General features: G+C 43.1%; 1 protein-coding gene across 12 annotated transcripts in view; it reads right to left on the reverse strand.

Moving 5' to 3' along the window:
• Positions 1–27,683, reverse strand: part of Anks1b (ankyrin repeat and sterile alpha motif domain containing 1B) — a 1,036,613-nt gene that overhangs the window by 354,017 nt on the left and 654,913 nt on the right. For 11 of the 12 annotated variants that reach the window (XM_010629141.3, XM_033763852.1, XM_010629138.3 and 8 more), the window contains one exon: positions 24,837–24,943. In XM_010629141.3, coding sequence (XP_010627443.1) covers positions 24,837–24,943 — 107 coding nt within the window. Of the gene's footprint in view, positions 1–24,836; positions 24,944–25,523; positions 25,543–27,683 lie in introns of those variants that run through there. The other variant, XM_033763854.1, reaches the window with a different exon arrangement.

The raw sequence follows: 27,683 nt of genomic DNA on the forward strand, positions 1-27,683 counted from the left end.
GGAGATACCTCAAAGAGCTTGGACTGGAGGTTCCATTTGACCCAGCCATCCCTCTGCTGGGTATCTTTCCAAGAGAACTAAAAGAATCATATCACAGAGAAGTATGTGCACCCATGTTTATAGCGGCACAGTTTGTAATAGCTAAATCTTGGAAACAGCCTATTTGCCCATCCGTTGGAAACTGGATAAAGAAGTTGTGGTTTTTCTATAAAATGGAATATTACTCAGCCATAAAGAATGAGAAAATAGATTCATTCATAGGAAAATGGATACATATTGAAGATATACTCCTAAGTGAAATAAATAAGTCACACATGTGTAAATACCAAATAGTTTCCCTGGTGTAAATAATCTGCAACAATGCATAAGATTCTAATAAGATTACTGACATTTAGAAATGGGAAGAAAGGAGTTAAAGGTGTAGGGAAGGTGGGATGGGTAGGGGAAGAGTAAAAAGGGAAAAGAAAAAAATGTGAGAGAATGAAAAGATGAAAATAAAGTGTTTGTAGATGGGGAGGGGAGGAGGGGGTGAAGGGAGGGCAGAGGTAAGGGGAAAAAATGAGAAACAAGACTTGTCATGTAGAGGTACAAGATCCCAACAATGAATGTAACTGTACTGTATCCCTAAAATGTACCAATAAATTCAATTAAAGCTGAAAAAAAATAATGAGTTCTATTCTCTCACGCACCTAACCCTGCTCCAAGTCACGGATTCAAGGAAAGACGGTGCGCTTTCTCTCATTACTTTGATGACATCACTGCATTGTGCCACACACCCCTGGACATGTTGAGACCAGGCAAAGGGAAAATAACACCGAACAAAGTTTCAGGAGGCTTGGACTCTTTTATTCCAGGGCTACATTTATTTTTAAAATTTTATTTACATCCTATGTATTTCCAAGAGGAATTTGGAATAGCTGTGAGACATGTGGAAAATTACAAGTGCTTTGTGCCTTGATTTCCTTATTTATGAAAGCAGAGGTTGTTGCACCTGGTCTCTAAAGTCCCTTCTAACAGACTAAAAGTCTAGGTGATCTTGGTCCAAACAATGTTAACAGGGTTAGTGGATAACGGCACTGAATGTATATTAGTAGATCAATTAACATTTTGGGAGAGAGAATATTAAGCTAAAGCTTGATTCATGATGGAAACACTGAATTAGAAAACTAACCTTGGAGATAGTTCAAGCATAGAAGCCATGTATTTGACAGCTACTGAAACAAGAGCTTACTTCTTGAGGAGTGGAACTGCAATTTTCTGCTGAAAGCTCTCCATCCTCCAAGGCACCCTCAGCAAGCCCGCACGCCGACTCCCACCTCAGCAAACTGAATATCACACTGAGATGGGATGCTGAGCATGGTGAGGAAAGGTCCAAGCAGGAGAAGGCCTGTCTGAGACACACTCACTTGAAATAGTGAGGTAATCTGACTGGGGAGGGGGGCTCTATCTAACACCATCTCGTTCTAGTACTTTTCTCACTTGATGGATTTGGTTTTTAAAGCTTGACACCAATAATACCGATGGATTCTGAGCTGGCACCAGTGTTCTAAAAAGAGTCATCGTTCAGCAGCATTCACAAAGGAGCAAATGGCTTAGGCTCAGAAACGCAGAGGACTTGATGCTTTATAGAGTGGGAAGTTTTAAAATACAGTGCTCCCCTTAGACATAAAACATCACCCTGAAGGAGCTGTCTCCAGTATGGAATCATTGCCCGCTGTGAAGGAAACCAATGGCAAAATCAGTAAGAAATCTGGAATCATAGAGAACCACAAGGTTTTAGAAATAGCTGGTGGCTTTCTTTGTCTCCAGAAACCTGGTAGACCTGCTAATCCTTGCATGGGTACTTGGGTATCTTCTAGATCGCCTAGTTTGTGCTGTATTTATGGAGAATTTGTTTTTCCATGTCTCCTACTTCCATCCAGAGATCATACTTCTTCTTATAAGACGGAATCAACGTTTGCTGAAGTAAGGATATGAACACTATTTGGAAAGACCTTCATAAAGTATAAGACGCGATGTGTGAACCACATGTCGAAAACTAAAAAGCAAATTGCCCACATAAAAATTCTAAGTTCTTCAACCTGCTGGCTGAATGACTTTGGGCAAGTCATTTAAACTCTCTGAATCTATTTCTTCATCTACAAAATGTACATAATACTTTTACATCTCATGGCACTAATTAGTTAAAAACCCGCACAGTAGCTGCATACTGTCCTGGGTCCTGAAATGCGTAGTTCAAACTCTAACGTCCTATAAACAGCACTGTGGCTTGCTGTAACGAGAGGCAGCATCATTAACGTCCTGTCTCATCTGCATGGTTGGTGAAATTAGGACACAGAACATGAATGGGTTGCCCATGACACAGGGTCAGACAAGAGGGAAGGAGGCGTTTATCTAAGAGCTCATCACTTCCTGGAGGACTGCTGTTGAGTACACCGAGAACTGAGGTGGAGCCCTCAGCCACAGATAGCTAATTTGAACCTATTTGAAGGGCTTCAGGGATTCCAGTCAATAAACAGGAACTGGTCGGTTCATCCTTACGTTCCCCTCAAATTGGCTGAAAATAAATCCTCAACACTTGATTTTTCTGACCCGGTTCTTAGGTATTTGGTGCCAGCCTGTAGCCTGGCATCATAAGAAATTTTCCAGTCTGCTGGACGGAAGTCATCCCAAGCCTGTCACTGTGCAGAAAGGACAGCAAGTACAGAGACAGGATCTGAGAAAGCAAGAAGAGGCCTGAGGCCTGGGCGAAGTGGAACTGTGATGACAAGTCAGAGAGATGAAACAGATTTCTGAGATGGCCCAAACAGACCGTCCCAGAGGAAGGAGTCACCTTGCGCTGGGAACTCGAAGGTGCACAGTGAACAGAGTGCTGTGTGGTCTCCTCCCTCGGGGCAGGATCCGCCAGTGCAGCAGGATAGGGCAGGCGGGCCATTTTGTGGTCAGGAAAGCGGGCCTCGCTCCTGCTGGGACGGAGTTAAGAGGCGAGGATCTGATAGAGTTGCAGTAGTGGAGAGAGGAGGTCTTGTCTGAGGGTAAATCGTGGTGTCCATGCAGGGTACAGCAACAGCAGAGCACACCAGAAGAAAGTGCTCCCGCAGGCAGCCCAAGATAAAAAAGCACTCATGTCCGTGCGTATGTGCATGGCAGTCCCCTGCCCCTGCCTACCTGGCTTCAGGATTCTGGGTCTGCAACGTTCGCCACCCCAGACAGAAGGTTGTAACTACTGATGTGGAGCAGAAATCAGTTATTTAGCCCAAAGCAAAATTTTCAAGTAAAAACCTTTTCCTAAAAAGAAACGTGCTGGTGGCATGGGGTGTGGGTAAGACCGAGGGTCAGGAAGGAGCGCTGTGTTGGCGCTACTGGCACAGGGGGGGGTAGCAGGGATTGTCTGATGGGCAGCCACGAAGATGAGTTAGGACTGAAAAGTGTGCTACTTTCCATCTGGCTTGGCCTGGAGGGTGGGCCGAGGCTTGGGTCTGAGGCAGAGAGGCAGAGTCCCTGCTTAGAGGGTGGACTCTAGGGCCGGTGATTTGGCTCAGTGGTTCCGCTGCCTGCCTCAAGCGCAAGGAGCAAGGACTGCAGTTCGATCCCCCAGACACACGCACAAACCAAAGAAGGCGGACTCCACCCCACCTTCCCCCTTGCCATCAGTCTCACAGAGACTGGAAATCTGGATTCAGTCTTCAAGGTGAGGGTGCTTGCCACAGAAAGGAACACAGGCTGCCCCGTCAGCGAGGGGAGGGTGCTATGAAATCACCCTCAATCTTCCCACTTCCCAGCATCATTTTCCTCAGCAGTGAAAAGCAGCTCGGTGTTACACTGGGATTTGCAGAGACGACTTCCTCCAAAACGAAAACTGCGTAAGCTTTTAATCTGATCAGTGCTTGTGAACAGGATGGCTACGTCCAGTGTTTGTTCTTATATTTCTTACTGGGGTAAACCAGAAGTAAAAGATCATTCCCGCATTTCATTTGATGGGGTTTTATTTATGGTTACTTTTTATAGAAGGACTCGAGCACCCTTTTCGCCTCTGGACAGTCACATCAACCTTGGCAGCTCGCTGTCTGGTTTGCCCGTGGGAGTCATGATCACTGCCACCTGCCAGAGTGTGGTGGGTTCCAGAGGTTGGTCAAGGGTCAGTGGCCACTTGCTTAGTAACCCGAAAAATCATCTCCACGAGATAAAAATAATCCTCAGAAATCTGATTCACTTTACCTCGACATACGATCTTATTTTGTGAAACATGAAAGATAAATCTTACACTGAGGAACCATTTGGAAGAGAGGCTGGTAGAGTAAAATTTAATTGATTTTTTTCCCTTTCGCAACTCTTAGAGAAACAGCATGCGAATCCAGATTAGATGACATAATGTATATTTTTGAACATAGAATTTTAACTCGCTCAGGCTGAATGTATCCCTGTACACCTCAGCCATTCTTCTGCAGTACCGGGGATCGAACTCAGAAACTTGTGCTTGCAAGGCAGGCAATGGCACCACGGAGCTAAATCCCCAGCCCCACCTCGGCCAGCCGGATTCCTCCCTTTTCCTCCTCTCGGGTCAAACCTGAGTGTGTTTTATCCACCCCGCTGGCACCGTTATGTCACTGTTCTCCTGTCCATCCGACAGCCCGCAGCCTTCTCACCTGGCCCGTTGGCCCCTGCTCAGACCCCACCACAGAGTATTACTGTGCACATCCTAGCATGACTGTGCGGCTCTTCACATTCTGTACAGAATTAAGCTCAAACCTTGCAGGATATTTGAGGTACCGGTCCCAATTTATCTTCCTAACTTCATTTCTGCTTCTCTCTTCTATTCCTGACACGCCAGCTCTGCGCCTCCAGCAACATTCCTGGGGTTTCCGAACATGTTCTGCACTATTATTGTCTTCACGCTTCCTGGAACCTGTGGTTTCCTCCGCCCAGAAGTTTTCTCAGGGTTTCTGTACCCGTGGTTCCAGCTGCACTTCTGTGACATCTTCCCTGACTCCCACAGGCACAGTGAAAGGAGACCTTCATGGTGCCCCACGCGTTTGAGCACCTTGATGGTATAAACTGCTAATGATACTGCTTGTGACGATTTGTCGGGAGCCCATCTCTTCCCCTGTCTGAGAGCTGCGGAGAAGCAACTGGCTATTCCTGGCTGGCTCACCTTGGCTTCTCACCTGTTTGCTCAACCTCCAGAGTCTAGTACCGTCCCTGATATACACATGTGATACCCCTCAACAAGCCCTAGTTAGTTTAGGGAATGAAGGGTCACACTGCATGGGATTTCATGAACCCTTGAAGTTTTGCTTTCTAAACTTACTTCCTGCTCATTAAGGTAAGTTTTCTCTTGTACTTATAACTTACTGATATTTTGATCTCTGTTCTTGGCCGTAGCTCCCTTTTGGCACCAAACCAATGGCACAATATACGCCGAAGTCTTACTATCCAGGTCATATGACAAAGTCTGAGGGTCCCAGACCTTTTGCCAAGCACAAATGAGTTTCTAGAAGGTGTGGACTAAATAACGTGCCAGTGAAAATGCTTTACCTTTCTCTGCTCTTCTATGTTTCTGTTGTTTTTGCTCAGCAGCTATTCCTATAAAGCGTTCCTCCTAATTCTTTAGCTTAAACTTTTCATTAGACACAGGCCATTTCTCCCTGTCTCCTCATCTTCTGAGACTGTAAATTATCCTGTTACTTCATTTGTAATGGGAACATATTTATTTTCTGTGATGATGGCTCCCCTGAGCCTTCCTTGTTCTGAGCTACGTGAAGTGAACTTCCTCAGTGGCAAATTAAGGACAGATTACCAGCAGCCTAGGAACCAGGCTCCGTCACCACAGGGGCTGCCTACTCAGCCTCCTTCTGTTCAGCCACCCGAGAGGTGCAGCTGCTAGGCCAGCCCTGCACTGGGATGCTCTCCCCCTGCCTTTCCGAATCTGGAAAGGGAGTTGAGAGTCCCTTTCTCCATGCAGATCTGGCTGGGGTCCGACCCTCAGTTCTCCAGACTCTCCTCCTCTCCTCCTCCCCCTACCCCAGCTGCCTACCATCCCCTCCCACTCCCAGGCCAGCAGTGACTGAGCTCCAAGAATCCCCCCCCCTTCCAGCACTGCCTCTCAGTTTCCATAGCAACAGAAAATGTTGGTGGGAAGCAGTGATGCGGAATTGCAACTAGTTCAGGGGCTGGGAGGAGGAGGTGAAATGTGGGCCTCTCTGGGGGCTGCAGAAGGAGGGGAAGGGGAGGATTCTGGGGAAGATGGGGCGAAGGAAGCCCTCAGAGGAGAAGACAAAGCTCAGGGAAAAGTACACTGACAAGCAGAGTTACTTTGGTTGGAAAATTAAACTAGAAGAAGGAAAGAGGAAAAACTTACAAAAAGTAATGGAGAATTCTATATATAGTGGTTGACTGAAGGGTTATGCTAGGCATAAAACTGGGAAGGCTGATTTCATTTTGACAGGTGAGTTGCAGAAGGCACAAGAAGTCTGCTTCAGAGCATCATGATAATAATATGGAAAACATGATAACGGCCTTGGGCTGTGAAGTGGTACCGCTACTTCTTCGCCATGTGTTACTTCTGAGTCTCTGCTCCTGTTTGCTCGTCTACTGAAAAGGAATTGTCATCGTCTACCTGAAAAAGTTGTCGTTCGGGGTCAAGGAAAATAAAGCACGTGAAGCAGCCAGTCATAACACTGCTTTGGTTTCTTTATTTATTGAGAACCATTGTTTGGAGGCCAAGGAATGGAATTTCAAAGGGGGCTCGGCACTGGAAGTTTAACTTCAGACTCACTACAAACCGTGTGTTGTTACACGTTTTCTCTTATTTTCTTTTTCATTCAGTTTTGTGTCCTTCTTAAGGGCATGGTATAGTGCTACTTCAAGTACCTAACCTCACGGTGTCCAAACGCCCCGTATTCCTTCAAATGCCCTCTCCACCGTCCTTCGGAAGAAGCCTTCTACGATACGTATGCATTTCCTCTCCTATACAGCCACAGAGATGTCAGCCTGAGACCCTTCATTTCTGTTCTCTTCCTCAGTTCAAGAGGCTGCTGCAAAAATCACACACCACGGCCACAGTCCCGTCTATGGTCCACCAGCAGCTGCAGATTGAATGTCTGTGCGACTATTTCCTTCACGACTCCAGGATAAGAAAGGCTAAGACGTTGTGGCTGGATTACAGACGCCTACAACCCTGCACTCCAGGCTGTGTCTTTGCTGCTGCAGTGGCTTCCCCGCCCCAGGCCACTGTTACCTGAGACAGTGACAGTGACAGCAACAGCAGAGGTGGTAACGAAAGGCTGGGTTTGCTGTTCCAAGTGCATTATGTGGATGGACCTGAGTACATCTCGCGAACGGGATCTGTATATAGTTGTTATTATATCTTCTCTCCCAAGGAAACGGAAGCACAGGGACATCAAGGAATCCATCCAACGTGGTGTGTAAATGTCAGGCTGGGATCTGAATTCAGGCAGAGTCTACCTTTCCATGATTATGCCATGCCACTTCTCTACAGAAGAATGCGGGCTCCTCTGGGACTTCAGCTTGAGGATATCACTGCTGATTTTTGCAGACAACCTTTCTTCCTTGCTTGGTATCATTTAATAAATGCAGAAACAACATGTGACTACAGCCCAGCTTCTATTCCAAAGTGTGTTGTGAGTCCGTTAGTTGCTAAATCTTAGATTCCAGTAAAAGCTGGAAAAGGAATGGCACGATTTCACTTTGAAGGTCACTGAAGAACATCTCTAGCGGATGTAAGAGATTTCAGTAAGTTTCTAGATGTCAGAAAGACTCGGGAAATACTGACTGACGCAGGAGGGAAGAGGTAAAGGCAGGCTGAGGTATTGGCAGAACACCTCAAGTCAGGAACGGGAGCCTGGCGCTAGAGTTTTAGTCTGAAGGGATGAAGATACGACAGAGGAGCGGAGCAGAACGGGACAAATGCTAAGGTCTGGGTGTGCAGCGGTCGGCTCCCCACCTCCAGCACCTCGGACCTCAACTTCCCTCCCCCTGCCAAAAGGGAGATGACGTTCGCAACACACTTCCTGAGGGGTCCACAGCAGCTGTGCAGGGACCTCTAGGGCACCGTCATCACCACGGGGCACCGCACAGGGAGCCGGGAAGCGGAGAAAATGTGCTTCCAGTTTGCTTTTCCACTGCTTCTTTCTGAGATATGAACAAGAACCACACCTCACCAGTCACTGGAGTGTGGCCTGCAGTGCTACCCAGGAGGCCCGAGTTGAAAAAGCACAGCAGAAAAACGAACCCTAGACAATTTCAAGAATGTCAAAATAGAAACAAATGATCTCCAACTGGTACATTTGACTGGTTCAAAACAATGCCACATGTAAAGGAAAAGAAAAACATTCATGAAAAAGGAATACAGAAGAAAGAGCTTTGTGAAATTAAAAATATCCCCACTCCATATTGAAGCCATTAATTTAAAGACTGGAAGCAAATGCTTAGAATATAGAGAGCCAACGGCCCAGAAAAAGTTAAGAATATCTGAGGAAGTCCAGCATCTGCTAGTAGGAAGGAGTTCATAAAAAAGAAGGGACAGAAAACGGTCAAAGGAGTAACAGCAGAGAATTTCTCAAACTATCTTTATGTTTAAAGTGCCTAACAGGTGTGAAACAGGATGAAAAAGACTCCCACACAGTCACATCTTAGTGATACATCAGGACCCAGGGGATAAAGACAAGATCCTCAAACTTCCAGAGAGGGAAAAGGGTCACCTACAAAGGAACCGACCTCAGACTTCCCATCCACATCAAACGCTCCAAGACAAAGGAACAACGCCTGCCGAATTTGGGAAAAATAATGAGATTCCACCTGAAATTGCGTCCTCAACCACAGCCTCAGTCAGCCGTGGAGGAACAGCTTAGGCCTCTTCAGATTCGCAAGGACTTAGAAATTCACCTCTCCTGTGCTTCTCAGTTACTTCTCTCTTTTTTTTGAAAAGTTGTTTGACTTCCTCGCAAGCGCCAGGTCCTGAGTTCGATCCACGGTAGCAAAAAAACAAAATTTTGAGTATGTGCTCCAGAAATGTGAGAAATGAAAGACAAAGAAAAATATGCAAGACACAGTGAATTTAATTCAGGAGGGGAAAGTAATGACGGGAGTCCCAGAAGGATGCCTGAGTGGCTGTCTCAGAGAAGTCCAGCCTGGGACAGGAAGTTGGAAAGGAGGGATCCCTGGAGAAAAAGCAGATCAGAAAAATAGCAAATGGGACGGAGACTGTGGAAACCTTAAAGATAGAATGGAAGAGCCAGGCGTGGTGGCGCAAGCCTGTAATCCCAGCACTGAGGCAGGAGGATCACTGTGAGTTTGAGACCAGCCTGAGCTACACAGTGAGTTCCAGGGTTCCAGTCTCAACTACATAGTGAGACCCTGTCTCAAAAAACCCCCCCAAAAAACCCAAAAAACAAAAAACAAACAAACAAAGCTAAAATGGAGGTGAAAATGTAACAAAAGGAAAAGTAATAAGAATAGGGAAAAATCAAGCAATCTAGTAAAAGTAAATAAAAAGGAGGCTGGGGATGTAGTCACATGATAGCATACTTATGGTCCTGAGTTCAATGCTCAGTACTGCAGAGGCAATCAAAGAAATATATATATATAAAAGGTAAACTCTAGGATAACTTTCACGTTTTCAGCTTAGATAATGGTGAATGGCTGTCATCACCACCATCATCAATGCCTGGCCTCATCTGGGGCCCTGGTGTGGGCCTGACACCATCGAGAAGGATTCGCACACACCACGAGGGGGTACGCAGGCAGAGAAAATCCTGGACCTTGAGGCGCTGCTGCAGGTGTGGATGATGACTTCGATGCCACAGAGTACAGGGGTCCTGGTCTCTGATGTTATGGGTGAAGAAGCCACAACTGATGGTAGTGGAATTTCATGCCAGCACTGCCCTGGAATCAAAATGAAGCTGACATAAAACACAAAAAAGCAATGCTTCAGAGCACCTGAGTCTGTGGGCTGATTCGGTCTGCAACCACTGTGGATGGAGGCAGTTTGGAGAGACGAGATGATAGATACTACCAACGAGGCCAGTCCTCCTCTGCCCTATCAGGAGGCCCCTAAATACCAGCTAAAGGTGGTAAAGAGAGTCCTTGGCATAAATCCGTGTCATATGGAGAGGACCACCAAGAAGACTAAGTACAGAGATGCTTAAGGCATTAGTTCTGGAGAGCAGGTCTAAGAACGGGGAGAAGAATGCACGACACGGACTGTGTTTCTTTGGGCACTGGTTCTGGTGTTGAAAAAGCATTGCATATTACTTCAAAATGACTGCCTTTAAAAAGTGTGCTCCTTTCTGTCCATATCACTCTGGATGTCCGTGCCATGGTTGGTGCTTTAACTGTGCTGGGGATTACTGTCCCATCGTCTAGGTGAGCGACATGTTTGGAAGAAGGGGAGGTTTTGAGTCAAATGCTTCATCTGCCACAGGCACCCACTCGCCCTCTGCCAGGCTCCTCCCCTCTTCTCTCTTCCGAGAGTGCTCTTAAGGACACAGGGAGAGAGACCCCAGTTAGCGCTGTCACTGTTGTGGCTGTGGGGTAACAGGAGGCAGAGGAGCCTTAATTTTTCGCATCTGGGCTCTGCCTCTGAAGACTGTTATTGAAATGGTAAGCTCTGATTACAGCTTTTCAGAGGGCACTGTTTTCCTGTGCTGGAGAACAGCCTTCTGAATTAGTATCAATAAAATGCTTTCTAACAGGATCTCTGACACCAGAAGTCCCCACTGACGCCAGTGTAATTACCATCCATGGACTCTTGGCCTTGTCAGGCAGCACAGATAATCACCTGCAACCACAGGCAGATGATTAGCCAGCCCGTCAGCTGAGAGAGGGCTCCCCGGGAGGCTCTGCAGGGTGATGGGTGGCGGGAGGGGGAAGACATTGCAATGTCCCTTACCCAAAGCACTTGAGGCCCAAAGGGGCCGTGGATAGTCACACACACACGACAGATGGGTATAAACACCCATCCAATCTCAGGGACACAGAAAGGGCTGTGAGATCCAAGTCAGAGCAGAACAAAAACAGGCTCTGCCCCCATCCGGCCCATGCGGACCTCTTTGGTTTTTTGTGTCACTCCCTGTGCTTTTTGTGATGTGCACACAGACTGGACCTAGGCTCTGGATATCTCAATGTGTGTCACCCATTCCGTGTACCTCCATGCTCAGTACATGCTCTTCCCCCGGCCCGAAGGCTGCTCGTATCTCTCAGCCCTTGTCCATCTGTGACTCTTTCCCATCTATCAAGAATCCACGTAAACTTGATCTCTTCTATGGAGCTTGGCCTGAGTCTCTCATTCATAGTTCCAGTCAGTTACAGTGATGAAGGATTTGTTTGTTTTCATGTCTGTCTCTTCTGTAGTTTGTAAGGTCTGTGAGAGGAAGGACTGAGTGCACTATCATTCTAAAATAATTAAAATAGTAATATATGTCAAACAGCATCACAGTGCCTGGAATAGAGCAAAATGCTCCTCCTCCTCTTCCTCAACCTCCTCCTCTTCCTCCTCTTCCTCCTCTCATCATCACTGATCTTTGTATTTAGGAGGCCTTGTAGAATGTCTGGCAATGACAGTCACCCAAATTCTTGGAACATCTCAGACAAGCTGAGTTTTATTGCTGAGAAGGCTGATAGGTAGTTTGGCAGAGGTCCTGGTTTCGGGGTGGAAGGAAAGGTGGTTGCTTCAGGTATTAATAACTGAGAGCAGTGAATATCTTTGAAAAAGCAGAGGCTCTAACAGGCAAATGAATATGTTTTTGGAGGACAAAAGGACACTCCACATATCATAAAGCTGCTGAAAACAGATCTGCTATTGGCTATGAGACTATACCAGCCCTCAGAAGAGCAGCTTTTTTGGAGAAACACCTAATGTAACTCCGGTAACTTCATTTTTTGAACATCATCTAGAAATAGATGGTTAATCAGCCTCAGACAGATGTTTCCTTGCTCACCCTCCTCTGCTGTCTGCATGTGCGAAGCACATGTGTGCGCTGCCATCTGGAGGAGCTATCCGGGCACGGGGACAGGTCACTGAGCTCTTTCCATCTGGTGCGTGTGTAGTGTATGAGCCACGATTCTGCAAGGTAGCAGACACTTTCATTCACAGAAGCACTGCAGTCCCTAGGATTACTGCCAGACCAGAGTCACCTTTGCTTTTCAAACACTATCTGTGTTTTGTCGTCTCACCAGCTTTGTTTACAACTGCAGTCACGCTTGCCTCGTTCACCTCATTGTCACTCTTCACGGAAATGCCACCGACACCCACTTCCTCCAGAGAGCCTTCCCTGACTGCCCTGGCTCGCAGACATTTCTTCGTCCTCCTTGGTTATGGACAGTTGGCACATTCATTTCTCCCGCGGTTAATTCTATGCTGTGGAAACGTTTACAAGGTCGGCTCTGTCCACTGTTTGAATGTGCACTGTAATTTAGCTGATAAATTACATGCTGGTCCTAGCTCCTTGGGAGACCGGGGGATCTTTAAGCAGATCTTGTAACATTCTTCTCTGTAGTCCTTACCAAAATTGGCAGTTAGATGAGTACAGTAGGTACTTGGTTCATTCCCTCAGGGATGAATGGATAAATCTCCCAGGAATCCACTCAAAAAGATTCTCCTATGAACTCCTTCACAAATGTTTATCTATTTTGTACTTTAGAGAGTCCACACACACAACAGGATAAAAGTAGCAAATCTGAAACACATAGATTTAAATTTTTAAAGGCTAAAACATATTTGTTAATGTACTGCATAATTTAAATGCAAGTTTAGGTTAGTTATCCTTGAGGACGAAACTACTAGACTCTTGAGAATTTAAGTATTCTCATACAATTATTATAATTTGAGTAACTGTAGCCGGGGGGACACCACAGAATGACGGAGTGTCTCTGGGTACGTTTCCCCGGGAAGCACTGAACGCAGTCCAGTTCTGTAGGAGCCCCACAGTGTTCCGCCAATGGCACACACGCTGTAAGGCCTCTCAGCCTGAAAGACTCAGCTTTCTGGGTATAAAACTAGTCAAATACTCAAGGTCTGCAGTGAGTAAGAGTAAATTAGGGTGCTATATTTCCAGGATCCTTCAGAGTTATTTAAAAGAAGGTCACTGAGATAGGTGGACTTTGAATATTTTGGTGTTGCCAGAATAATTTGTGTGAGCTTTACTATTGCATCATTATGTATTACGAGAGCAAGAACAACGAAGCCTTGTGGCAGTTTCTGTGCGCCACCTGCACTCTTGTACAGGTTAATCAGTAATGATAAAGCGGGTCGCCCCCTAAACTGAAGGCACTCTTGTCAGAAGCATGATTCACACCTTACTGAAAACATACAGCTAGCCTTAATCTAATTCCTGACACCACCTGGTGAATTAGGTACTATGTCCAGGTCACACAGGGAAACCCAGCTCACAAAGCTGAAGTGGCCAGCTTAAGAGCTCACACTGAGCAGGCAAAGAAGTCAGATGACAAAAGCAATTCTGTCCCTCAGAGTGTCACTGTCTTTCCAACTCCTGTGGAGCACGACTGCCTTTTCTACATGAAACCTAATAATTAAAAATCTCAAATGAGCCCTCAGTATGGCTCTATAATGCGACTCCAGTCTACTAGTAGCTCTTTCTCACTTTCCAAGGTGACTTTTAAATCCAATGCAGTACGTCGTCTTCTGTAGCTCTGATTTTAAAGAATGGGCCCTTGGTGCCTTGTTCAGTGGCTTCTATGTTGCCAAAACCAGCGGTTACTTTTCTAGTCTCAGGTCACTTGATTTCTTACGAGAAATCTACCCAACTGGTCACTTTCCCATGGAACAGGGTTGGGAGGACTGGAAGAATATTGAGGAGGCAGGAAACGTTGCTGGGTATCAGTGAAGCCACTCGGGGTGAATGTGTGCTATAAGCAGAGGGTCGAGGTCTGGCCGTGTTCAGCCCACAAGGACAGACACTTCTTTTAAGAAGAGAAGATGAGTGAGTGGGTAGTGGGTAGAGTCCAGAGCAGACAGAGAATTGAAGGAGGGTTTTGAAAAAAAAAAAAAAAAAACAGGCTACATCTGAACTTGCTCAGAGGTTGCAGGGAAGAAGGCTCACCAAGTTTTAAACTATATATGCGAGAACTAAACATAGAATCTATTTATTCTGTCTTCCAGATTGAGATAATGTATGTGTAAGAGTTTTTAAAACTGTAAAGCACAGTAAGAATTTAATGTGGCTTTCTTCTTTTCCCTTATATCAAAATTACTTTCAGGAAGCCAGAGGACTGCATTTTTTGACTAAACAATAAACCCATCACCCCATTCTTCCCAAAATAACCTTATTGCTATTCATTCAGCAGTTCTTAAACGACTGAATTGATCGGAGTGATCTTTTGCTTATTTCCTGTTGAAAGAGTGAGGGATTTCTGGAGTCCACATTTGCCAGCCCAAATGTTACTGTTCATTTGTTCTAGGGCAGCAGATTACTGGCCCACTGAATACTAAATATTCAGCTCCCTCTTTACAGCCTTGCTCCTGTCTAATAAAAGAACATGTAATAGAACTCGTCAAATACATGAGATACCTTTGTTTCTAGGCCTTGAATTCCAAGATCTTCACAACTCTAGAAGAACAAAGCTAATTTATCTTGCCAGCCATCTAAACAGATGTTGGCTTACAAACATAAGATATCCCCCCAAACGTGTGTATGAATACTAATCATCTTGCTCTGTCAGAGAGAAAGTAAAAGTATCACAACCTGAAATTCTGTGGACTTAAGGAGCAGGAATCAATGCCCTGGTGTTCAGAGTTCTATACTAATCAGAGGCCTATATAAAACATTCATTTTATTTTTCTCCCCTTCTTTAACATGGCCTCTAGCACTTGTAAGAAGAGTTATAAGAGCTCGTGTTTCTCAATACCATTTTAGATCATGATCTCCACATGAATGGATGGTTCCTGGAGAGAAGTGTGCAGCACACACAGAGTAGCTTACGTAGACTGAGATGAAGTCTGGGACATGCCTGACATGACCTGTGTATAGTGCTGTTACTATGTCTCTCTAGCCTGAGTGCTTTTATGAATAAGTATTTGTAGCTATTCATCATGACAACTCATTGCACCTTAGGAAGGACTGTTACTACTGCAGGACAAATCATGTCTTCTATGAACACTGCTACTGCTAGGTGCACTGATTTCTGCATGCATCAAAGGACTTCATGCAAAATGTCCCACAGTCTGAGGACAAACTTGACCTGGAAGATTACCAGTATTTTACAATGCTGTGTATGTGTGAAACGTTCCTTGGGCTGTGGACTACCTAATCGCCCGATGAGGCAACTGTTTTCTTCTTCTCACCTCTGTTCTTGGTACCTTTTGGAATCCTCATCTCCCAAAGAACATGAAAAGCTTATGCTGCTTTTGGGTGTGCAGACCCATACCTTTCTCAGCTCAGGCAGATATGCTGCCCAGCAATTCTTGGAGACTTCTTCCTTTGGATTCAGACTGATCTGAACTTGGTTCTTGAGTGTGTTGGGCCAGGTGTTTAGTAACTAAGTTTTGTCATTTGTTAAAAGTAAGAATGACATACTTCATGACATTTGTGGGAGAGGCAATGATAATGTTTGTAAAAATATGCCAGAGTTACAGAATTATATTGGTTATATTTTCTTTCTATAAAACATTACTTGTGAATTGTCTGTTTCTTTGGGATTCTTGTTTCAGATAGTCATTGACTGTGAGGGTGTTAAGCAAAAGAATGTTTCTTACAAATATTAATTATTTGGGGACAAGTAAAAACTACAAAACAAAACACAGGTCAAGAGATGCAAAAGTTCTTCATTCTGACTTTGCTGGTCTTTTATTAATTAGCAGTATGAAGCTGCTAATATGATTATTTCCTCTTTGAAAAACTAAGTTATCAAAAAGTTTTCATTTATCATTAATGAAACAGTAACATGAGATTCTTTACACATTTAAAATCTCATGTACACATCAAATATACTGATTATATACTGATTAGGTAAGTGTTTCCCTAGTGACTATTATGAACTATGCTTAGCAATAGAGCGGCTAATAAAGGATAGATATGCACACACTTGCTGAGGACTTCTGTAAGTTAAATTGTGTCACCTTTAAATTTATATTTTGAGGTCCTGACTTAAATCTCTACATGAAGCCAAGGGGAAAACATACTTCAGAATGTGTTCTTATTGGGAAACAGAGTCTTTACAGAAATAATCAAGTTTAAAATGAGGTCATTAGGACGGCCTCTAGTCCATTGTGAATGCGCTCTTTATAAGAAGAGGAAATTTGGGCACGGACATGCACAGAGGGAAGACAATGTAAAAACAGAGGGAGAAGGTGGCCACCCTCAAGGAAGTAGGCTCAGAATAGGCCCTTTCCTCCTGGTCATCAGAGGAACTGACCCTGATCTTGGACCTCACCTCCAGAACTGGAGACAGCTGTGAGCAAAGGTGGACATGCACGGTTGCTGGGCAGTGAGGGTCCACCCTGGTTAAGGCAGAGGACTCCTTGAGAAGCAGTGGGGAGGATGATCGAAGGTGAGAAGTAGTAAGGGAAAGAAGTCCTTCAAAGGACCGAAAGTAGGGCAAGCTGGGTGGAGCCAGTGTCCTCCCTAGTGTCTGTAACATAAAGATGGCTCTGAGAAATATCTGTTGTGTAAATTAAGGGAGAAATGATGAGACTGTGTGATTTTACTGAGGTGAGAAGTAATGTTTTGGTCAGAGAGGTTTGCTTTTGCAATCCTGGCTCTGCTGGTGGTTTTAGTTAACTTTGTCCAATTGCATGACCTTCACTTATAAATACAGACATACTAATCTTTACTAACAGATGGCGAAAATTATATGGGATAATTTATCCACAACCATATAGAACTTTCAAATCCCATTCAATCAGCATTTATTGGGAAACGAGTACATGCTGGATGCTGTGCTAGGCTTTGGAAACACAAAAGATAAAACAACCAGTTTCTACCATCAAGAAAGTTCCTTTCTACGGTAGAAGCAGATATCTAAACAGACGAAATACTTGCAATTCTATATAACAAGGACTAGCAGTGAGCTAAGAACAGGATGCCATGGGTACACCGAGAAGGGGCCGTGTGCCAGCCGAATGACAGGATAGTGTTAGGGAATATTTCCTAGAGAAAGTGATGCTTAAGCTGATTCATGAACAATGAGACACAATTAGGTGAAGAAGGGAGAAAAAGCATTCCACACAGAAGGACTAACAGATCTCCTTTGCAGCTGGGTTTTTCTAGTTTCCATGCCTGTGCAGTTCCGTTCCCAGAAATATTCTTTGGTCTGCTTAGTTAAAGCAAAACATCCTTGCTGGCTCTCATCAGACTCTTGAAGGATCTTGCTCTGAATGTCCTTGGCTCTGGCTGGGTTATCGTTCAAAGAAGCCTTCAGGAGCCCTGTGTGAAGTCGTCTGCCTGACTGCCCTACTTCCCTTCTCCTTTCTTCCTCTCTTCCTTCCTATCCTACCACCTTATTTGTTTTCTCCCTCCTCCTTTGATTGTACACTACTTGTGTCTATATGTGTAAATTGTGTGCTGGACCTAGAGATACAGGGTATGGAAGTATATTTGATCTTATCTGCCTTTTTTTTTTTTTTTTTTTTTTTTTTTTTTTTTTTGGTTTTTTGAGACAGGGTCTCACTATGTAGTTGAGACTGACCTGGAACTCACTAGGTAGCCCAGGCTGGTCTTGAACTCACAGAGATCCTCCTGCCTCAGCCTCCCAAGTGCTGGGATTACAGGCATACACCACCATGCCTGGCCTGCCTGTTTTTATAAATAAAGCACTATTGGAAACAACCACACTGATTTATTTACATTATGTCTATGGCGTTTTACACGCTGTAACAGCAGAGCTGCAGAGAGGGGCCCAGTGGCTTAAATCATTTTTTAAATCATTTACCACGTAGTCCTTTATAGAGAAAGTTTGCTAAGCCCTATTCTAGTTCCTGTGTATGCGGATGTGGTGGGGAGAATGGACAGGTATATGGGTGATACAATCTAGTAAGATAAATTTTAAGAAAGGGTACTACAGAAGAAGGGATCCTAAGCCATACTTGGGAGTCAGAAAAGAACTGAGAGCTAAAGGAGTTACAATCAAGGGAAAATGAAAAACATTCAGTCGTGGTATGTACACCTGCCCACAATGAATGTAATCGTTATGTACTGCAAACACGGACCAATAAAAAACATAAAGAAGATGCAACCGAGCTAAAGCGCTAAAGAGTTAAGAGGGAAGAAAGATGATTCTTGGCAGGGAGCAGCATGTGCAAGACCAGGCCCTGGAGGAAAAGCACGCAGTTCGGTACTGCACCAGAGAAACAGTAAGAGATAGATCTGGGGACTTAGCTGGGGTCAAGTGTTAGGGATTCTAAGTATGAAAACTGCATTATAGGCTTTGGAAGTACCTTATTAGCTCCTGCAGGTAGTTGAGAACTGAAGTATTTTAAGTAGGACAGTGCTAAAGCACTCTGGCTTCAGTAACAGTTAACATTTGTTGGGCACTTATTCTATACCAGATCTGTCCTGATGCTTCGCATTGATATATTTATATGCAAACCACTACTGAGCAGTTGGATAGCATCAGAAATCAGGTGGAAGGAGGAGAAGCAAAGAGAACAAATACGAATCTCAGAGAAACATCCCCAAGGGATGGAGGCTTAGATACATAGATATATTCGTACATTCAGGCTCAGGAAGAGGATTAAGAGAATAGGGGTGATTGGAAAAGGCAGAGCAGTCACTAACCCAAACAGGAAGTAAGTAACATCAAGGAGGGGACAGAGAAACATCAGATATTGTAAAGAGGCAAAGAGAAGTGGAGTGAGAAAAAAAGAAAGAGGGCGGAGATTTGTCAAGGAGGAGATCGGAGCTCACTTAGGTTGGAGACAGGCTGGATTATAAACGGGTTAAAGAGGCGAGTGGAAGTGAGAAAACAGAGGCCAGCACGTCGCACACTTGCTTGAGACGTGTACCCTTTTAAAGAAGAAAGAGAGTGTGCTGCTGGCTGGATTTCTTAAAACTAGTCGACAGACTGGTAACTCTTCTGACTCATCAGCTAAATTCCTCATTGCAAATATCTGGTCACTTGAAGCAATTCTAAGGATCAAATCATGCAAATATGCTGCATGGCTAAATTAAAGGTCCATTCACAGGAGTATTAGTTGGTAATGGGAGTTATATTCCTACGTTATTAGAAAGTGGGGCAATGAATTTTGGTGCTTAAAAATGTAATCAGAGTAACTTCCAGAGGAAGGAAAAGGCTCTTTTCTAGATAAGAACTGTGCCTAATGTCTTCTGTACAAGCCGGTCTTCCAACGTGGTCGTTCCCACACACGCCCTCATTTCCAACTTCCTGCTGCATAGGCAATCAGTATTCTCTCAAGGCTAACGGGACACACAAGGGCAATTCACAGGTCTGCCAGCATCAATATCGTACCCTGCATCTTCCAAGGGCTCAGAATATTAAATAACCACCCCAAAGAACATTTCTTCCAGATCCCTCATTAGATTGGCTTTACAGATGAGTGAACTGAATCACAGAAAAGCAAGACTGTGCAAAGGAGAAGCCACTTGACTTCTCTCTCCCACCCCTGCCAGGCTGTGGTTGCCTATTACTTTTGTAATTAAGCTGTTGTCCAGAAAAAGAATCATTCTTTCGGCACTGACTTTTAGTTACCAACAGATTTTAAATGTCAGCAGTTGCAAACATTATGTGTGCTTTTTTTCCCCCCAAAGTGGGTTTGTATCTACTGTCCTAAACGGGCTTGAAGAATTATAGCTACATGTGAAATATAAGGCCACCCACTCCATTCAAAACCCAGCCCACTTCGGAAACAGGGAGGTGAAGGGAATGGAACAGGTATTTTTCTCTTATACCTCTGAATCTCAGTAATTTCATAAAATTTTCTTAAGCAATATTTCAGCAATATTTACCCTTTAGAAACATCTATTTTTCTGCTTTACAATTTAACTTCTTACCTTGATCAGGATATGCTATTAAGATACCTGCAAGATAATTTTATCAAGCCAACAGCAAATAGTGCCCTTATTACAGCAAAGTCATATAAAAGTGCAAAAGAAATATAAGTTCATTTGCATAAAATGCACCACAGAAATGGGGGAGAGAGTTTTGATTAAATATATTCTTATAAGCTCCATCTTGCTCAACTCTTTTGTTCAAATGGATGACATCTAAGAGCTCTGTGGCTCCAGGTGAGTGTCCAGTAGGCACTACTTATTCTGACCTCCAGCAAGTCCTTTATGAGTGCTCGCCACCCAAGTGTACAAAAACAACAGTTCATGTAGAGCCGTCAGTAGTATTTTTATATTTCACTCTGTAAAGGCTGCCTTTTCACCATTTTAGTAACAGTCAAATCATCCAATGTCAACGGGAGATGCTAAAAGAAATGAGTTGATATAATTTCATTCTTCCCCCTTTTTTGTTAGCATTTGCAAATATAACTGCTTGCTAGTCAGCATGGTGAGGCTATGAGTCAGGCTTCCTCAAAGCAATATAAGGAGTATATATCCAAAGCAATATGTAAGGATATAAATACAAATATATTAGTTCAGTGCTGGGGATTCAACCCATGCCTCTGTGCATACTGGAAAAGTATCAGCCCGATATAAACTTCTTAATATGATTCACAGACTATAAATCTGCTGCAATACTGCTAATGTTGGGATTTATTTCCCTTTACCTTGTGCTATGACATCTTCCATTACCGAATGCAATTTAGCGCTGGAAAAACTCTTGCTAGTAAGTACACAGGCTAAATGATGATGATTATACGGGAAGATGAGGGACACGAGCCCTGTGATATAGTGTGACACGTAAACGAGTGATATGCAAGGTCTGAAAGCAATACTACGTCTTGTCTGAAGGGAAGGATCACTTCTTGTTCACGGTTACATCCCTAGAACATAACTCTTTACCTTGCTCATAGCAAATTTGATGTTGCCTGAAAGGAGGGTTACTAGTGTTCCACATTTCCACTGTAAAACCAGGATTTCCACTTTAAAAGGAGAACGGAGGGGCTGGGGATTTAGCTCAGTGGTGCCACTGCCTGCCTCACAAGCACAAGCGCCTAAGTTCGATCCCTGGTACCAAACAAACAAACAGACAAGGAGAATGGAGGTACATCTATAGCAATCTGTTGTGTATCTGCTTTTCTGAACGCTGATTTCTATGCACAAAGCATATGCTACGAGTTATAAGAATGGCAAGGAAACTGAACACACAGAATTTGGACATGAGACTCTTGGTTTAGTTGAGGTGAGAGATATACACAAGTGTTAACTCCTAATTCTAGAGAAAGAGTAACGGCATGAGACATGCACATGACCACTGGCTGCTATGGACTAGTGTCCTTAAGGAAAGCTATATGAATAAGGCGGAAATTGGGTTAGACCTTTAAGAATAAAAGATGGGGGGGGGATAGTCCAGAAGGAGCGGGGACAGAGACAAAGGAGCAGTCATGTGACAGGGATAGATGGTGTGAAGTTTAAAATTTAGGACGCAGAAAATAAAGATGGCAGAAGAAACAAAGATAGTAATGCAACGGAGAAGCACGTACGTTCTATATATTGATCACCTCGTACCAAACATCTCTGCTGGGAAAAAAAAGTAATGTTAACACTTATCTACATTGTACATGCTGCAAACCGGGGCAAAAGTGAGTGAGATGGAGCCCAGAGGACCACCCCGGAATTCCCAGGGCCGGCGAGAAGCGAGGAGCTGAGCCTCGGCAGGAGGGGCGATGACGTGTGACTTTGAGGGCAGGGTCAGGCAGGGAGACGCCAGGGAAGACGTAAGGCACGGGAGTCTGTCCTTAAGGGCTTTGCTTTCAACACGGACGTGACTTTCCGATAGTCTTAGGTGACTTATTCTCCGTCCCAATTTCCATTTATTTAATATTTTTAAGGATGCAAAAAGGTCTAATCTGTATGCACAACTATTCTGCAAACAAGAATGAAATGCACAAGGAAAGAGAATTTTGAGTCAAAGATACGGAAAATTATCTTGCACATCTATAAAACAAAGGTTAAGTAATAAGAACCTCAAGGAATAGCAATAATTAAATATTTAAAAGCAAGCAAATGTGTGGGGAGGGTCCTTTTCTAATGATGTTTAGGAATTGATATAAGTAATTTATATACTAGTTAATCACAGCCACATAGATAAATCATCCATATATCGTGTTTATGTGTGAGAGTAAGAACTGGTCTAGTAAAACATTTCCTAAAACTTTCACAGACACTTTACTATGAAAGTTACTTATATAGACCCTTCAAACTTAAATTCGTTAATATAATATTGATTAGTGAAAAATAACTCTTCAGAGTATTTCCAAAATAAAGCATATCTATGCATAGATGTACCATGATGTTTCGAACAGCATGAATTATATCCTCTTGATGTCCACAGTCTTGCTCTAAAAAGCTAACAGGACCTGCACTATATCACGGTTAATAGGAGCGTGGTGCTTGTTGCTTAGGCAACAGGATGAATAAATGCAGGTCAGAATGTGCTTCAAGAAAAACAAAAGCTAGAATATGATATCAAGTGGAAACTAAGCAGGCCTAACAGATATTTTACCACATGAATGAAGTCTGTTTCTTAAAGCGGGCCAATCATATTAGTGTGCTTTGTTTATAAGTTTATGGGAAAATTAGATTATGGAAATCAATGAATAATCTTTAGAAAGGTAGAAATTAATCTCTTATGATACTAGTAGAAAATAAATGGGGTATAACAGCATGTAAAGCACTAATCAATGACATCATTTTATGATTTGCTTCATTTTCATAATTAATTCTACATGATCAAAATTTTAAAAATATTTTGTCTCATGAAGAAAGTACTTGATTAGCTCATCTGAATTAACAATATGTCCTATTTTTATATAATGTATATAAAATAAACTATATATCACTTGGAATTAAACAAGTAAAGAAACCTATGATTAGACCTTGGTTTTGACACAAATGTCCCAGAGTTTTGCCTTCCAGATAGAATTCGTACTAGTTGTACATAATTCACTCATGAATGTTTTTTAAGATCTCTCCCCAAATTCTCATTTGAAATCTGTTTGATTAACCTTTCAGTTAGAGGCTTGCAAAAGGATTATATTTGTTCATAAGTGTTTAACGTTCAAAAGAAAATTAAGCTGAATTAAAGTCTTTCAACATGGCTAAATGATCCAGGAAATCCAGCCCTGACTTTTCATGGACCAAAATAAATCTTGGCAAAGGTTGGAAGGGTGGAAATAAGAAAAGCCCATTTCAAGTAGAGATAAGGAGGAAAAATAAAGATGTCAAAATAGGCAGAAAACACGCATAATGATGAAATGACTTAGTTCCTCTGATTCCTAATACCATCTGTTTAGTGTCCTCAATCTGCCTTGAAACTGCTCTCCGTGTCCTAAGACTTCCACAGAATTTGAAGAACTTGCACTTTTTTCTTGTTTTCCTATTTCAATATCCACAATATATCGTCTATCTAACCAGTGACAGTACTTCAGAAACACAAGAAAAATAAGAGTAGCTCATTATTTAAAATACATCTCATGATTATAAATAATACCTCCTTATTTAAAAAACATTCAAAAAGAGTTGTGAATACATTATTACTTCAAGCTCGTATGACTCACTACATTCATGTCTTTTTTTTTTAAAGCTAACAGGCATACACATCTGATAGGGGAGAAGCAGAAGTTTAACAATCCTAATAATCTTTAAATCTTTAATAGTCAAGTCAAGGTCAGAGAAAAATAATTTCAAATGGCAACAAAAAGAGCTGACTAGCCCCAAGTATTGTTGTGATCAGTTCTGGTATTTAGCGAGCTGCAGGTGTCAGCTTCAGGGTTTCATTTAAGAACAGCTATGAATTATTTCTACTAACAACGTATCTGCTACATGCCTGTGTTGGGTAGGTCTCTCAATTCAGGGATCACTGGTGAGCGTGAAGAGACCCAGGGAAAGCAACAGGGCTGTGACGTAGCCCAGCACGGGGAACTGATGTGACCGGGGGGTATGGAAATGGTTAGAAAGCTCCCTGTCGCCCGCACACTTCCTCATCCTCCTGCCACCTATGTGCAGCCCAGTAGGAAGTCTGCACATGCAAGGCTTCGGCTGCATGTAGACCGGGATTCAGAACTACACGAATACACTTAGCACATCAACCCCTCTTTCTAAATACTGACAGCTAAGTCACTCAAGTGTTTGTTTTCCACCTAAAGTCATAAACAATACTTCACGGCTCTTCAATCAGTGTGTGGAAGTAAACGCTCTCCGTAATTGACCATCTGAAACAGTGTGCTAATGAACTGAAGGTCTTTCGCATGATTTAAACTGCTCATTGAACAATTATCGGGAAAAATGATCTTCACAGCATCCACATCACAAATTGTCTAATTAATCACTGAATGTTGAGTCTCAAGTGAAATAATATGTTTTAAGGAATCAAGAATTAGCTGAAGAGTGAGATAATCTAACTGGGTATTCTAAGATCGCAAATTTATAAAACACACACACAACAAAGCATGACAGGGAGAATATAAATGTTGATCTTCTTTCACTGCCCACAAATAGTACTCTCGCCGGTTCATTCACTGAACACAGATGTATACGATGCATACAGATCTCATTTTTCAGCAAGTGTCTATATGTACACAGTAAGTTCAGTCCTAAGGGCATCCAATTTTCGGATGCAGTTACACATAGAAAAACTGATCCGTTTGGGTGCAAATCAGGCTGCCTCTGAGCCATGTAAGACACATAAGAAGCAAAGACACACAAAAGGCGGCCCCGTGGACACAGAGAGCATCTTACCATGAACTGCACATTGTCAAATCCGTTAGCCATCAGGTGGTTCTCGTACTGAGGTAGCCCAATGCTTTCCAACCATTGTCCCACTGTTTGGACAGGGCATCTGGGTCCTGTAAGAGGATGAAGAGGGAAGCGTTTAAGCAGGGAGTAGCCGTCCACGGGGTAATAGCGGTAGTCCTGGGCTGAGAGGTGGCATTGCCACATCATGCTCCTGGGAAAGTTGCTATCAAAGGAGCCCGCCAGCTTGACAGATTAATGTTCTCAGCGAGAGAGCAAAGTCAGAAGTAAAACATAGTTTGCCAGGCAGGCTGTGGAGTCTGACTTGATCCTAGCTCCACATTTCTTACATATTAATCTTTACTACCGACCAGTACGTCACACAGCCCCCAGAACCAGGCAGGAGAAGAATGCATATCAAGCTGTCAGCTTAGGCTGGTCTGCGTCCTGCGTGATTGTTGGAGTACTCCACAATGAGCGAGCGATGCGCGGCCAGCAGCCAGAATTCTTTTTATCAAGTACTCCTACACTCATCAGTATGCAGCTCCACGCTCCTTGCTCCCCCTCGCTTGCTCCCCTTCATTACCCAGCCCAGGCTACACCTCGCATTTTCAATAATAGCCATCAGATAAGGCAGATTTTTTTTTTTGTCTGCAAGCTGTAAGCCTGCTGCTGCTGCTTCCTCCTACACACCCATCCAAGCGTCAATCTTGAATGATGAGAGCAGTCAAAACAAATGCAGAAAATAGCAAGACTCAAAAGCAAACCAAAGTGCTTAAATCTGAATTGAATCTTCATACTGGTTATACATTACCCGGCTATTTGTTGTGGAATTTTACCTTTCCAAAGACACCAGGAAATGAGAAGCTTAAACTATAGCTTACAGCAGAGCTCACTCCAGGTTCCCTTTTCCCTTTCCCTTTCTTTCCTTTCCTTTTAAAATGCGGCACAGATAAGGTTCCAGGCTCTACAGCTTTACAGTGTTTAGAGAATAATTATTCGTTTTCTTTACCATGCTGTATCAAAACGAACCTCTCTGAGATATTTTTCTTTCCTTTTTGAATTACTGCAACACACAAAACTGCATTGTAATCCTGAAACCACGATAATTTGTTCCTCATTTGCATGGGCTTCTTCCAAACAAACATATTATTAGGCACAAGAAATCCCTTTCCTGTCTGGTATTTATAAACCTATCTACCAAGGTTACCACTCTAAAATAGCTGTAAAGGTAACATTAACTGAGTAGATTTTTTTTAATACTGAAAAGGAGCCCTATCTTCCAAAAATAATTCAGGAATAACAGATGTAAATGCCTGAGTTTTACTGAATGGCAGACAGACTAATTTATTTAATAATTGGGAGAAACCACAGATTAATAATAGAACCACAGGGCTACATCGTCAGAAGAAGACTCTTAAGATTGGGAGAGAACTCGGAAAAAGGTGAATTAACCTCTTTCCAAAGGTAGGAATCCCTCGTGACAACGTTCCTGGAAGAGCATCATCCAACTTCTGCTTGAATGCTGCCCCTGACAGAGTCCTTACTACTCACCAGAAAGCCTCTATTTATTAGAAAAACATTTTACTTCCTACTTTACTCCTGCTCTCTACCTCCAGCTTTGCCTTTGGAATCACGCAGATTAGGGATGATGCCTCCTGCACATAAAGCGCTTTAAGAAATTAAAAGATAAGTCTCTTATTCCCCAGAACAGCACCAGGCACATAATAAGTGCTCAATAAATATGTATGGAATAAATGCAGTATCACCGCTCCTCTGTCTCTAACTTTCATCTTTCCGTTCCCTTTCCCTCTTTAAGGGCACTGTCAATCTCGTGGGCACAGACATGAACTCTGCAACCCTCTCCCACCTCTCTGTGCTGCTGACATCAGTCCCCAAGTTTCAGATGTCCCCCGTCACAGTGCCTGCTGCCCGTCCTCCTAATTCTGTTTCCTATTTTACGTTTATGGAATGTCCATCTACTTTGTTTTTGCTCTTTTTAAAAGTTTTTTTAATTGGGCCCCAAGTCTGAGAATTCTTTATTTTAAAAATTACTGGCCCTAATGCAACAATGAGTCATATATTGGTCCTTCTACTTAACACTGAAAAACAAAGTCTAACTTATACATGGTGTCAGAATAATTCTCCAAGACAAGTTTTGATAAGCATTCCCTGCTTCAAATAACCTGTGGTAAGTTTTTTTTATTGGTGTCAAAATAACCTCCCAACTCCTCTGATGACATTTTGGGGTCTTCATGATGACTGTATCGCCTAACCTTATCCCACCTTTCAGGATAAACCTTCCAGAATTCTCCAGCAAGGGAGACTGGCTCCATGTCTGCAGGAAGCCTTGGAACACTGGTTGGTTTTTCCATGGTCCCACATTTCTACCTATTTGCAGGCTTCGGGTCACTTCCCTTAGGAAACGTCTTCTACTGTCCTCCCTAGTAGGAAGACATCTCTTTCCTCTCTCTCTTAAACAGCATTTTAGACCTTTTCTATGACAAATATTTTCTACCTTACACGACAGTTATTTGTGTATAAGACTCATTTCTTGAAAGTAAGGACTATGTCTTGCTAACTCTTTACATCGTGAGGATTTGGTTTGCACTCGTTGAATAACGTAATGCACTTTCACAATCCAAACTGCATATAGACTCATTTTCAGATTTAAAATTTTTAAAAAAAATTTAACCCCACTTAAAGTCTTTGAATTCTTTATTTTTTAAAAAGAGGCATGTATCTTTGTTTTTTTAAATAGGATTTTCAGGCCTGGATTTTAGTTCATCGTCTTCATTCTCATTCTGAGTAAGCATCCACGGGTGGACTGCTTTGTACTTAATTAGAATTTAT

This window comes from Fukomys damarensis, unplaced genomic scaffold (assembly GCF_012274545.1).
Source record: "Fukomys damarensis isolate Sample0158 unplaced genomic scaffold, DMR_v1.0_HiC HiC_scaffold_15, whole genome shotgun sequence".
Taxonomy (NCBI): domain Eukaryota; kingdom Metazoa; phylum Chordata; class Mammalia; order Rodentia; family Bathyergidae; genus Fukomys; species Fukomys damarensis.